The sequence below is a fragment of the Magnolia sinica genome, chromosome 3 (genome assembly GCF_029962835.1).
Source record: "Magnolia sinica isolate HGM2019 chromosome 3, MsV1, whole genome shotgun sequence".
Classification (NCBI taxonomy): domain Eukaryota; kingdom Viridiplantae; phylum Streptophyta; class Magnoliopsida; order Magnoliales; family Magnoliaceae; genus Magnolia; species Magnolia sinica.
In genome coordinates, this window is record NC_080575.1 from 4,280,090 (window position 1) to 4,292,413 (window position 12,324).

A 12,324-nucleotide genomic window follows, 5' to 3' on the forward strand; every position below is an offset into this window, starting at 1 on the left:
CCGTATTTTTGGTTAACCACGAATATCATAAGATGGGCTACACCTTATAATTAGATCAACCATTGTTTTTTGTTCTTCTAGTCATAATATGGGTGTAGATTGTTGGACGGGTTGGATTTTCCATAGAGCAAAAGAGGGCAGTAACATAATTTCTCCTCTTTAAAAGCATTGTCTTACTGTAGTGGTAACTATTTTAGTAAAATACAATTCTTAAGGAATTTTGTGATAAAAACTCAAAAATATAACAAATTATTAAATGGTCGAGTCAAGCCTTCCAAACCGGAAGCGGATTGGCTGGTGTACCTCACACCAGCTATATAGCTGCTGTAGGTACGTGTGCAAAGACGAGCACTGACACTACTCGAGCTCTGAGTTGCGGTTCAAAGGAAATCAAAGTTACATGGGCTCCACATTGATGTATTTATTATATCTACACCGTTCATCTATTTTTAGAGATCATTTTAGAACATTATCCAAAAAATGAATCATATCGAAAGATCACCTGGACCACACCATAAATAGCAGCGGAGATAATGATTTTCACCGTTAAACAATTTTAAGGGCCCACCATAATGTTTATTTTACATCCATTCTGTTCAAAAGGTCAAAAATACTTGAATGAAGAGGGAAAAATAAATAAATTATATTGTTCCAAAACTTCTGTGACCCCAAAAAGGGTTGCAATGGTAGACGTTCAATCCCCCGCTAGTTTTTGTAGTGTGGTCCACTTGATAGTTAAATATGTCTTATTTTTTCGTCTCAAGCCTTAAGACGAGCTCGTAAAATGGATGAACTGTTTGGATATAACACATACCTCATGATCAGACCCACGGAACTTATTGACGTCAATACAACAACTATGTGAGGTACACTAGCCAATTTGCTTCCTTCCAAACCAACCCGGATGGACCTGACTAACCCGACCCATTTGCACCTCCCGACTCTAGGGAAGTGAATTGGGTGGTGTGGAGTGTAGGTACATGTGGTGTGAAGACGAGCGCACTGAGGCTTCTCAAACTCAGTGTGAATATAATAAATACATCATTTTTGGGCCATGTAACTTTGATCTCCTTTGAGCTGTTGTGCAACTCCGAGTTCACAGAGCGTTGTGTACCACACACCACCAGCTTGGCTAGTGTGGGTATGTGTGTGAGAAGATGAGCGCTCAGGCCATACCAAGCTCCCTGCTGTGGGAATGATAGTTTTAGATCTTTAGCCTAACAATGAAGTATATTAAAATCTAAGTGGACCACAATACAGGAAATAGTGAGAATTGAACGTCTACCGTTGAAAATTTCTTTGGGCCACATAGGTGTTTTGGATCAAACTTGTAATTGTTTTTGCCCTTCATCCATCCCTGTGTGATCTTATGAACAGTTTGGATGAGAAATAAACATCATCGAGGGCCCTATAAAGGTTTCAACGGTGGAAATCATTATTACAACTTGTTCGTATGGTATGGTCCACTTGATATTTGGGTATACTTAGATTTTGGGTTCAACCCCTTAAATGAGCTGGAAAAGCGGATGGACGGCGTGGATAAACCACACACATTCACGGTGGGCCCAACATAGTTTACTCAGTACGATAAGAGCGTACTGAGTAACTCAGTACGCAATCCGATTTCACTTCCCCTTGTAACCGGCGAGAGACGAGAGAGAGCACTCAATGCTCCCATCATCGTCCCTCTCTCTCTCCGTCTCTCTCTCTCTCTCTCTGAAAAAATGAGAAGAATTCCACATCCACCCAAAACTCTACTTCTCACATCCAAACACCCCTCTCATTTCCTCAAACCCCTTCATTTCTCCTCTTCTCAGCAGCACCAACAACAACAACTACAGCAAAACCTCAACGACCAGAACGACAACGATAACCAAATCGCCCTCAAAATTACCAATCTCCTCAGCCACCACCCCAACTGGCACCATCTCCTTACCTCCTCCGACACCATCCCCGTTGCCGCCCTAACACCTCAAGTCGTCCGATCCATTCTCCTCCAAGACCATGTATCCGACGCCGAGCGCCTCCTTGAGTTCTTCTACTGGGTCCAATCTCAAATTTCTCTCCCCCAATCCATTGATTCGTTCTCAATCCTTGCCGTCCGCCTCTGCAATTCCGATCTGTTGGGCCCCGCCAATGGCCTTCTCGAAAGAATGATAACAACCCATCTGCACCCTCCGGCCTCGGATGCAAGTATGATAGCGGATTCGATTGCCAGCAGCTATCAAAGCTGTAACGGGTCGAATCCGGCTGTTTTTGATGTGCTAATCGATACATGTAGGAAGGCGGGTAGGTTGCGAGAGGCCGTTGAAATATTTTTGGGATTGAAAAACAGAGGAATTACTGTTAGTCTGCGGTGTTTTAATTCTATGCTGAGTGATCTGTTGAAGGTGAATGGGATGGATTTGTTTTGGAAGGTGTATGGGTGCATGTCGGAGGTGGGAATTACACCAGATGTTTATACGTATACATCTTTGGTGGGTGCGCATTGCAAATCTGGGAATGTTGGTGAGGCGAAGCGGGTGTTTGTTGAAATGACCGAGAAGGGTTGTAGGCCAACTGCTGTTACATATAACGTGCTTATTGCAGGATTGTGTCGAGCAGGCAGTCTTCGTGAAGCTTTCCAGCTGAAAAGGGAGATGCGTGAGAATGGTCTGATGGCAGATAGCTTTACGTATGCTACACTCGTGAATGGGCTGTGCAAGGAACGGAGGTCAAGAGAGGCAAAATTGTTGGTGGCGGAGATGTGGGAGATGGGATTGAAGCCAAATTACGTTGCCTACACAGCTTTGATTGATGGGTTGATGAAAGAAGGTGATGTGGATGAGGCTTTTAGAGTGAGGGATGATATGTTTGTTCACGGAATTCAGTTGAATGTCACTGGGTATAATACACTCATTCGCGGCGTATGTAAGGTTGGAAAGATGGAGAAGGCCCACCAGCTCTTGAATGAGATGGTCGGGATGGGGTGGAAGCCAAATGCAATGACATATGGTTCAGTTATCGAGGGTTATTTGAAAGAGAAGGACACCGATAATGCTTTTGAGATGTTTGATGAAATGAAGAAAAATGTATTGCCCACGGTTGTTACATATAGCTTATTGATTAACGGGCTTTGTCATTGTGGAGATTTGCACCGAGCAAACAGTTTATTGGAGGAGATGGTTGCAAGTGGTCTCAAGCCGAATGTTGTTATCTATACGGCGCTTATAACAGGTTACTGTAGGGAAGGTAGAGTTGAAGATGCATGCAAGGTTTTGAAGAGGATGTTGGAGAGAGGTGTCGTTCCAGATGTGTTTTGCTACAATTCTCTTATAGCTGGATTATGCAAGGCGGGAAAGATGGAAGATGCCAGTATGTACTTGGTGGAAATGAAGGAGAGGGGACTGATTCCAAATGCGTTTACATATGGGGCTTTCATACGGGGGCATGGTAAGGCCGGGGAAATGCACAAGGCGGACGGATATTTCAAGGAGATGCTTGGCTGCGGTTTGGCACCGGATGTTGTTGTTTATACTGTTCTTATTGACGGGCATTGCAAAGCAGATAACATAAAAGAAGCCTTCTCAATATTTCATGCTATGCTTGGAAGAGGGGTGCTTCCAGATGTGCAGACTTACAGTGTGCTCATCCACGGACTTTCGAAGGCCGGGAAGTTGGAAGAGGCTATTCGGGTCTTTTCGGAACTTCAAGAGAAGGGTTTGAAACCTGATGTTTTTGCTTACAGTGGTTTAATTTTCGGGTTTTGTAGGCAAGGTGAGATGGAGAAAGCTTTCCGGCTTCTTGATGAGATGTTCAATAAAAAAATAGAGCCAAATATTGTTACGTATAATGCTATGATTGACGGATTATGCAAGATGGGTGACGTCAGGAGGGCGAGAGAATTGTTCAATGTCATCGTGGAAAAGGGTTTGGCACCAACTAGTGTGACTTACACTATAATGATCAATGGGTATTGCAAATCGGGAAATGTAATGGAGGCGTTCCGCTTATATGATGAAATGCTGTCGAGGGGACTGTTGCCAGATAGCTTTGTGTATAATTCTCTTATCGATGGATGCTGCAAGGTAGGAAACTTGGAGAATGCTCAGGACTTGTTTAACAAAATGGTGCAGGACGGCTTTGCGACAACCCTCTCCTTCAACACTTTAATCGATGGGTTTTGCAAGTTAGGCAAGCTTAAGGAAGCAAACAGATTGTTGGGAGATATGATAGAACAGCGGGTCATGCCCAATGAAGTGACATACACAATACTGATTGATGTGCTCATCAAGGAAGGGAAGTTGGAGGAGGCTACTCAGCTGTTCTTGGAGATGCAGGAAAAGAATCTGGTGCCAAATGCCATCACTTACACCTCGCTCATTGATGGGCAAAGCAGACGAGGAAACACCGCAGAAGCATTCGCACTATTCGAAGAGATGGTGGCTAAGGGCATTAAGCCAGATGAAGTGACATATGGTGTGATGACCCATACTCATTCTAGAGAGGGAAACTTGATTGAGGCCTTTCGGTTGAGGAACGAGATCTTGGGGGAAGGCATGTCGATGAGCGGTACTGCATACAATTCACTGATAGATGCCCTTTGCAAGAAGGGTGATTTTCATGAAGCGTTGAAGTTACTCAACGAAATGGTGGAGCGAGGAATTAGAGCTGATGTTGCAACATGCAGTGCTCTAATCCACGGATTACGGAGCGAATGTAATATCAATGAGGCTGAAGTTCTTCTAGAGAGTATGATAAACAAGGGTTGGGTGCCCAGTAATACTACTTTGAGTGACTTGGTCCCTGGGCGCCAAAAACTGGAGAGTGCAGAGGAAGACAGTGACCTTTAATGCTAAGGTGGCAAAGGGGGTTGTTTTTTAGCTTTCAAGCTGCTCAAGAGAAGTACTTCAGCAGCCTGCTCAGGTTTAGAACGTAAATCCGCTGGGCTGAGAAGGGACATCGAGAAGACTAAAATCACTCGAGAGTTTGTTTTTTGGAAGGAGGCTGCCAAGGCTATTCGTGCATCCTACAATCCTGACACTTGCCAGTGTTGCACGTGTTTGATCCCGGGAGTTCACATGGCTCAAATATCATGTGGGAGATGCACAGTCGAATTTGGAGAATGGCTTAAGCCTTTTTAACAGTACTTTGTACACATGAGGCCCGTCTGATGGCTGGACTGACCTGACTTTTGGGACATGAAACATACATGGATAGGCCCATCTGATGAATTGCCTGCATCTTGCATGCTTATTCCACACTGGCATGTGTGAGGAGAGTAGGATACAGAATTCTACTCTTGTAAGCATGTCCCATTGATTCGTTCTTCCTGAAGCTCCCTGCACTTTGGTGAAGTTTGCTCTTGTTGATGCTGATCTTAGATTACCAGAAGATCGGAATGCTGTTCGCAAATCCTTCCATATATCCAGGTGAATGCTTTCTTCTTTTTTGGATGTGGACATAAAAGGCACCAACAATATCATCTATAGCTTCCTCAAATAATCAGTGAGTACCTCACCCACTGCTTTGCTTCGAATATTAATCGGCTTCCCGCAAAACAACAGGATTAACAACTGGAAAAGGTTTCGATGACCGACTCTTGTACATCATCTGTATGTAGGAAGAGCTTCCCTAACTTATTTTGATTATCTTAGTCATTCATTGGTTGACTCATTCTACCAATTAGCAAATGCTTGGATTTCTTTAGCATGCCAAAAAATGGAGCTGTCATGTAATCAACTTTTGAATTCAGGCCATTATTTAAAGAAATCCATCATATGTGAGTATTCTTTTGGTAACAAACATCCTGTCATAAAGGGTCATATTGTGCTACAATTGGCACGAATGGTTGTGATCTTTGGAATTTCCTGTATCTTTCTGTATTTAATTTGGTAAGCTACCATGTGTATGAATGGTAGATGCTAATGTCCTCACCTTCATGGGGATGCTAGTGACGTCCCAAAGCTTTTGAATGACATCCGATATGCCTAATCATCAATCCAGACAGTCCATTCAGTACCACCGTGACCAAGCCATGGTCCAAGAATTACGCCGATCACATGATCCTAACCCTTTGAATGGGGCCAATTTGTTACAATACTCCGTTTTTACAGGCCATAGATCGCACGGTTAAAAGCATCAAACCAGAGTGCTACTGTGACATCATAAGCAATAAAAAGTGGGATCTATTGAATAGATTCTTCAAGGTGATGATTGGACCCATTTTGTTCTCCACTCAATCTTGACGGTCCATTTTCAATGATACTGATCATATGTTTATGATCATATTATTGGCTTGATTTTTATTTTTATTTTTCCACCATGGCTTGCCCTAGTTATATGAATAAATGGACGGTAAAAATTGATGATTGGTTGTCCCATTTATCATTTACTAGTTTTGGGGGCTTTGCTAACATCCCCACCTTCATAGGGACAGTAGCATCCATGCACACACCTGTCAATAATACATTGTAGGCACTAGCCGAACCATGTTTCCTTTTGCTTTCCTTTGTTTCTCCATGATGATCTTATTTATTATTATTATTAATTTTTAAAGATGAATCTCCTAGGAACTGTTCTATAGAGGTTCTCTTAATTCATTAGACCTTTTTCAGAGATTGAAATACCCCATGCCTTGGTGAACTGGAGTAGCAAACGTTTCTCATCATCCTTTCTATTTAACTTTCACCTTGCAGCACCCCTGTTAGCCATGAACTGTAGAGCTCCTTCCGGTCACCAACTGCCTCCTTGAGGATACTAGACTGATCTTAGATCAAGTTACTACTTTGAGGGCAATTACTACTTCTGTTCACCAATCGCTTCAACAAGGATACTTAACTGTTCCTTCTCAATGAATCAAGGGCTCTTCGGAACACCCTCAAAAGGGGCATTTTACACCTAAACAACATTTTGACCCTAGTTCACATTATGCATTTGGATGCACTTTCGCAAACCCTGTCTCATCCCCAACTCAGCAAAATGGGAGCTAAAAAGGTGACTCGTTTGTTGAGTTGACTGAAAAAGCCCCTTTCGCAGAAGTGCATCCAAACGAGCCACAAATGAGGTCCCTGAGAATTCAGGGAGCACAAACACCCATCCCAAACCCAAAGAGACAATAGAAAACTTGATGGAAACAAGACGAGGAAGATTTGTCATCAAATGTTCTAGCACACTGCTCACTCCAATTATCCTGAAGGATTGTATAGGGGAACAACCACCAAATATGCCTACCAGGCTCCAAGAAAGGACCAGTAGGCCAGCTGCGTTAATATAAAAAACTAGACCATTAACATAAAAAATAGACCTCTCCGCAGCCCCTCTGAGGAGATGGTTCACTGATTCTTCATCTTTCCTACGGATCGCAGATTAACTACTACACCTGCTTGTCCTGAGCTCGGCAAGTGCAGGGGCTCTGAAGAGTCACTGTGATATATGGGTTTTATCCATACCGTCCATCCGTTTTTCCATATCATTTTAAGGTCTAAGCCCAAAAATGAGGCAAGATCAAGGTTCAAGTGGACCACACAGTGGGGATTAAACAGCCACCGTCCAAAACTTCTTGGGGCCCACACAAGTTTTGGATCAGGCTGATATTCGTGTTTTCCCTTCATCCAGATCTATGTGACCTTATGAACAGGTTGGACGACAACTATCCATTAAGGTGGGCTCTAGGAAGGTTTCAACTGTGGGTGCCATTATCACTGCTGCTTCCTGTGGTGTGGTCCGCTTGAGCCTTAGATCTGCCTCATTTTTTGGGCTTAGACCCTAAAACCCATACATCACGGTGGCCCCTCAGAGCCCCTGCTTGTGCCAATCTCGGGATGGGCGGGGGTAGTATCTAAACCGCCTCCCTTTCCTACACATAATTCACATATTGTTCATCACCATACTTCTCTTAAGATTGTCAAGAGTTGATGGGAGTCCATGCAAAAGCTTGAACCCTTGCGGAGGGATCAGGATTCAATTTTCTTCAGTTGTCCTGTTTGGTCAGCTGATTTGAGCACCACACCTGGAGTTTTCTATTTGCTTTATCTGTTTTTCTTTTGTTGCTGTTTTTGAGTGAAGCAGAGTGACAAGCGGGTAACTTTTTGCCCGTCTTGCCTTTCTTATCTCTGTTTCTTGGTGTGTTTAATGAAATGATCTTCTCCAATTTGAATTCTAAGGTAGGCAGTTCCATTTTGATCACTTCCTATTCACTGAATTCAGTTATCACAATTCAATTCGATAGTGCATCCAAACACAACTTTAGGTCATAAAATAGTTTCTGTTACTGCCTTGGCTCAAGCTTGCCATCCTTCTGGTACACATGGAAAATACGTACATACGTTCATATATACACAACGGTTAATATTTAAGAATCCGAGTATGTACTAGAGACTCGATTCTCATATACTCTCAGTTGGAAACATTTACATTCAGGTAAGGAAGAGCTTCTTTCATTTGGAGGTCTTCTCTTTGTAAACACCTGTCTGATACTCGGGCTCGCAGAATTCTCCTCCGAGCTCATCGCATGCCTCGCCGGGGAACACCCTGCAACGATCATCGGAAGAATGTCATATAATCCTTTTCTGAGACATAACACATCATTTTTAAATCAGCCAATGTATTAGGCCTTTATCAGTTTCAAGTGCCTGTTAATTTCAGGTAATAATTATGTTTAATAGTATTAATTTTTTCCCTGAAATATTGGTTGATAAGGCCAACATATTGTCTGAGATTGCCTCATATATATTACAAAATGATGGAACTTCCTCATTCTCACGTTCATCGAACTTTTTTTTAATATTTATTCTTGCAATCGTCAAGAAAGGGTCCCAAGATCTTACGTTTTGGGTTCGTTATATTCAACATATTCTCTGTCAATCTCCTCTGAACCAGTGCGAGCTTTGGGTTTGCTGGCTTCTGGTTCTGGCTTCACTTCTGGATACATTTTGGCATCGCATGCTTCTCCTCCAACGGTATCACAGGCTTCTGCAGGAAACACACTGGAAATATACATCGAAAGTGTTAATTGCATCAGGTACACACCATTATTTGAAAACCTTGCAACGGTAAGGGTTTCACACCCATACACAGGTGCTTGATAGATGCTACCATTTTTTCCTACTTTGTGTAATGAATGGTACCAGATTTTACGGTTTCATACCAAAAGGCGAACATGGGTCTATCTATCAAACAAGGTACGTGTAAATTTGAATTAGAACTGATCCTTATAAGCTGCAGGCTACGATACTATAACTTTCCATGCAGGCCGATTGTTTCCACCACCATGCCACTTGTGTAGGATATCCATAGCATGCAAAAACGGCAGGCCCCACCATAAAGATCGCCGGGCATAAAAATCAGGGTGATCTAATCATCAGGTGGGCTACACTGTCTGAATCAATGGAAAAAATATGGCCTGACTCAACGCTCAGATGCAACCCATCTGATCAGTGGACCAGCCTGATTTTCGACATGAACGATCTTCATGGTATGGCCTACTGTTTGTGTGGTATGGATGTCCTACACAAGGAGCATGTTGTCAGTAAAAGTCGACCTCGCCTGTAGGTGATCAGTGCTTGATGGAAATTCCCTATATATGTATGTGACAATGGTCTTTTTCGCCTATATAAAAAAGCTGATACAATGGGTATTTAGTAGGGCTGAAAGTTGGGCGGGTTCAACCTGACCGACCCGGGCTCGGGCAAGATATATCGGGTCCGATCTCAAGCTTGGGCTATACAAACACCAACCCGATAAAACTTGGTTTGGGCTCAGGTTGAGGTCTCGGGTTGCCCGACCCAACCCGAACCCGATCAATCTATTAGTTTCTTATAAATTATAATTGAGTGTGGATCGTTTGTGTCGAAGGCACACTAGTGATGTGTCTCATTTTTCCACGTCATTTCCAAGTACTCAAGCTAACAAGATATGCCGGATTTCTCTCTCCCAAATAGATTGCGTGCTATGCTACATGACTTTTAAAGGAGTAGTTGTCCTATATTTTAGCTTGTTTTTTTAAAGAAAAAAAATGAAGTTCTTTATGGTGAATAATCACATATATAATTAATAAAATCATAGATACAAAAAATAAGTCCTATATTAAAATATAATAAACTAATGTAATAACAAAAATATTAGCACATATACACCCGACCAACCCGATCAACCCGACCGAGCCCGCTTGCGTTGGGCTTGGGTTGAGAATTCCCAACCCGAGATTGGGTTGGGTTGGGTTAGGGTTGAGGTATAGGAACCTTGGGTTGGGGTGAGAATTCCCAATCCGCCCGACTTTCAGCCCTAGTATTTAGGGAATTTCTTCCCCCGTTTCAAAATTTTAAATAACCGTTACATGGGCTGTTATCAAATTATGACAGTTTTTTTTTTTTCCTGATATTTGAAGCTGTGTAGATGCCATGGGTGATGAAATTACAGGAAGCAGAGAATGCAACATACGAAGTTGTAGAGCTGTAATCGACAGTGGAGGTGTCGGGGACAGCAGCTTTGATCCGAGGAGAAACGGCAATTCTTCGTGGAATGGGCGATGATCGCTGCCATGTTGGTGAATGCTTAGTGGGTGTTAATGGCAGGGAAGCTGCAATGCATAGGGCTGCTTGCATTTTGATGTGGTCTTGAATTTTGAGCAATTTTCTTTTGGAAGAAGTGAGAATGGTCCGTTCTATATCCGGCTTTTTATGGGAGTATGTTGGATAAGGCTGCAATCTTCACTCCTCTGAGGTGGTAGGAAGATATTTGTGACTGAGGATAAGGTGATGTTGTCTTTTTGGCTCTTTAGCTGGTGGAAAGGTGGGCCCCACCAGCTAGGAGATTTTTTTTTTTAGGCCAGGAGGAATGGTCTTCGAGTCGGCCGATATCTGGTAACTCGGATGGAAACTCGGGTTGGCTGATTGAGTTGACTCATTTGCAGGGGCGAGGGCGAGTTCTGTGAGCGGCTTCTGTCCCTAATTCTAAAAGTGTACACGTGGCATATTAGAAGTGGATTTGATTTCCTCATCAAGGAAGATCGATGATGAGGTTGGCCAGGACTGCCCGGCCCGATGAGCCCGACCCGGCCATGGACCGGGCTCGTGCCTGGATGAACGGCCTGACTAATTTTTTGGCCGGGCAATGTGGCCTAAGCCGGTCCGGTCCAACTTGTCTATTTTGGATTATTATTTTAGGGCGTTAACAAAAAATGAGGCAGATACAAATCTTAGGTGGACCACACCATAGGAAAACAGTGGTGATTGAATGCCCACCGTTAAAAACTACCTGGGTCTCACTCTAAAGTTTATTTGCCATTCAAACCGTTGATTAGGTCACAAAGACATGGATGAAAGGAAAACACAAATATTAGCTTGATCCGAAGCTTTTGTGGCCCCTAAGAAGTTTTTAATGGTGGGCGTCCTATCACCACTGTTTTCCTACGGCATGGTCCCCTTGTGATTTTGATCTGCCTCATTTTTGGGCTCACTCACTAAAATGAGCAGGCAAGATGGATGGCCGGCGTGGATAAAACACGTACATCATGGTGGGGGCCCACAGCACCGTCCCGACTATGTCAGTAGGCAATTCGCGTCAAAGAGCAGGGCCATCTTTTGTGAGAACGCGGATTGCGTACTACCCCCGTCCGGCTCCAGCTGGAAACGGGCGGGAGCTTTGAGTGGCCACTGTGATGTATGGGTTTCATCCACACCGTCCATCCATTTTTTTTGTATCATTTTAGGCCAAAGGCCCAAAATGAGGCATATCCACGTTACAGGTGGACCACACAATGGGGATTAAATTCTTACTGTTGAAAACTTCCTGGGGGCCACATAAGTTTTGGATCGAGCTGATATTTGCGTTTTCTCTTCGTGAATAGGTTGGATGGAAAATAAACATCATGGTGGGCCGTATGAAAGTTTCAACGGTGAGAATCATTATCACCGTTGCTTCCTGTGGTGTGGTCCACGTGAGCCTTTTGTGAAACTTCCTCCACGTCCTGCATGTACACTCTCGGGTGAGGTTGTTGTTGCTAGTCTTTGCTATACACGTGCCAAGGGACTACGTGTGCATGTGAGCCAAGCCATACATTAAAGGATCTATTTTTCACACACTGTGGATCATCTTATCAACGGACTACGATGATTTCTTTCGATGACCATGTAGACAGTGGGATCTACATGATGAATGGTGTGGATCTTGCACGCAACTCATGCATCTTGGATGTAGACCGTTGGTTTCATTCCTCTTAATTATCCCTTTTTTTCATGTGGGTCCCACTTGATCAACGGAGAAATAAGAATTTTATCAAATTCAGGGTGGGCCCGGCCCAGGACCGACCAATTAGTTCTGGGCTTAAGCTAAGCCCAACTATGC

The 12,324-nt window shown here is 43.4% G+C and overlaps 2 protein-coding genes across 2 annotated transcripts; one reads left to right on the forward strand and one right to left on the reverse strand.

The window, feature by feature from the left end:
* The first annotated feature begins 1,632 nt into the window (after nucleotides 1–1,632).
* LOC131239332 (pentatricopeptide repeat-containing protein At5g61990, mitochondrial-like) lies at nucleotides 1,633–8,962 on the forward strand. Its single transcript, XM_058236982.1, has one exon. The coding sequence runs from the start codon at nucleotides 1,725–1,727 to the stop codon at nucleotides 4,830–4,832; it is 3,108 nt and encodes a 1,035-aa protein (XP_058092965.1). The 5' UTR covers nucleotides 1,633–1,724; the 3' UTR covers nucleotides 4,833–8,962.
* LOC131239333 (light-regulated protein, chloroplastic) lies at nucleotides 8,232–10,643 on the reverse strand. Its single transcript, XM_058236983.1, has 3 exons — nucleotides 10,420–10,643; nucleotides 8,808–8,966; nucleotides 8,232–8,511 (listed from the first exon to the last, which is right to left on the reverse strand). Exons 1-3 carry the CDS (start codon nucleotides 10,581–10,583, stop codon nucleotides 8,418–8,420), a joined length of 417 nt encoding a protein of 138 aa, XP_058092966.1. The 5' UTR covers nucleotides 10,584–10,643; the 3' UTR covers nucleotides 8,232–8,417.
* Nucleotides 10,644–12,324: the final 1,681 nt, after the last annotated feature.

Bases quoted from the DNA above. Each gene is read 5' to 3' on its own strand.
- LOC131239333 (XM_058236983.1), bottom strand. From the start codon at position 10,583: ATGCAAGCAGCCCTATGCATTGCAGCTTCCCTGCCATTAACACCCACT. The intron at 8,967-10,419 runs GTATGTTGCATT...GTATATTTCCAG, and splicing joins GATTACAGCTCTACAACTTC to TGTGTTTCCTGCAGAAGCCT. The intron at 8,512-8,807 runs GTAAGATCTTGG...TGATCGTTGCAG, and splicing joins GAATATAACGAACCCAAAAC to GGTGTTCCCCGGCGAGGCAT.
- LOC131239332 (XM_058236982.1), top strand. From the start codon at position 1,725: ATGAGAAGAATTCCACATCCACCCAAAACTCTACTTCTCACATCCAAA.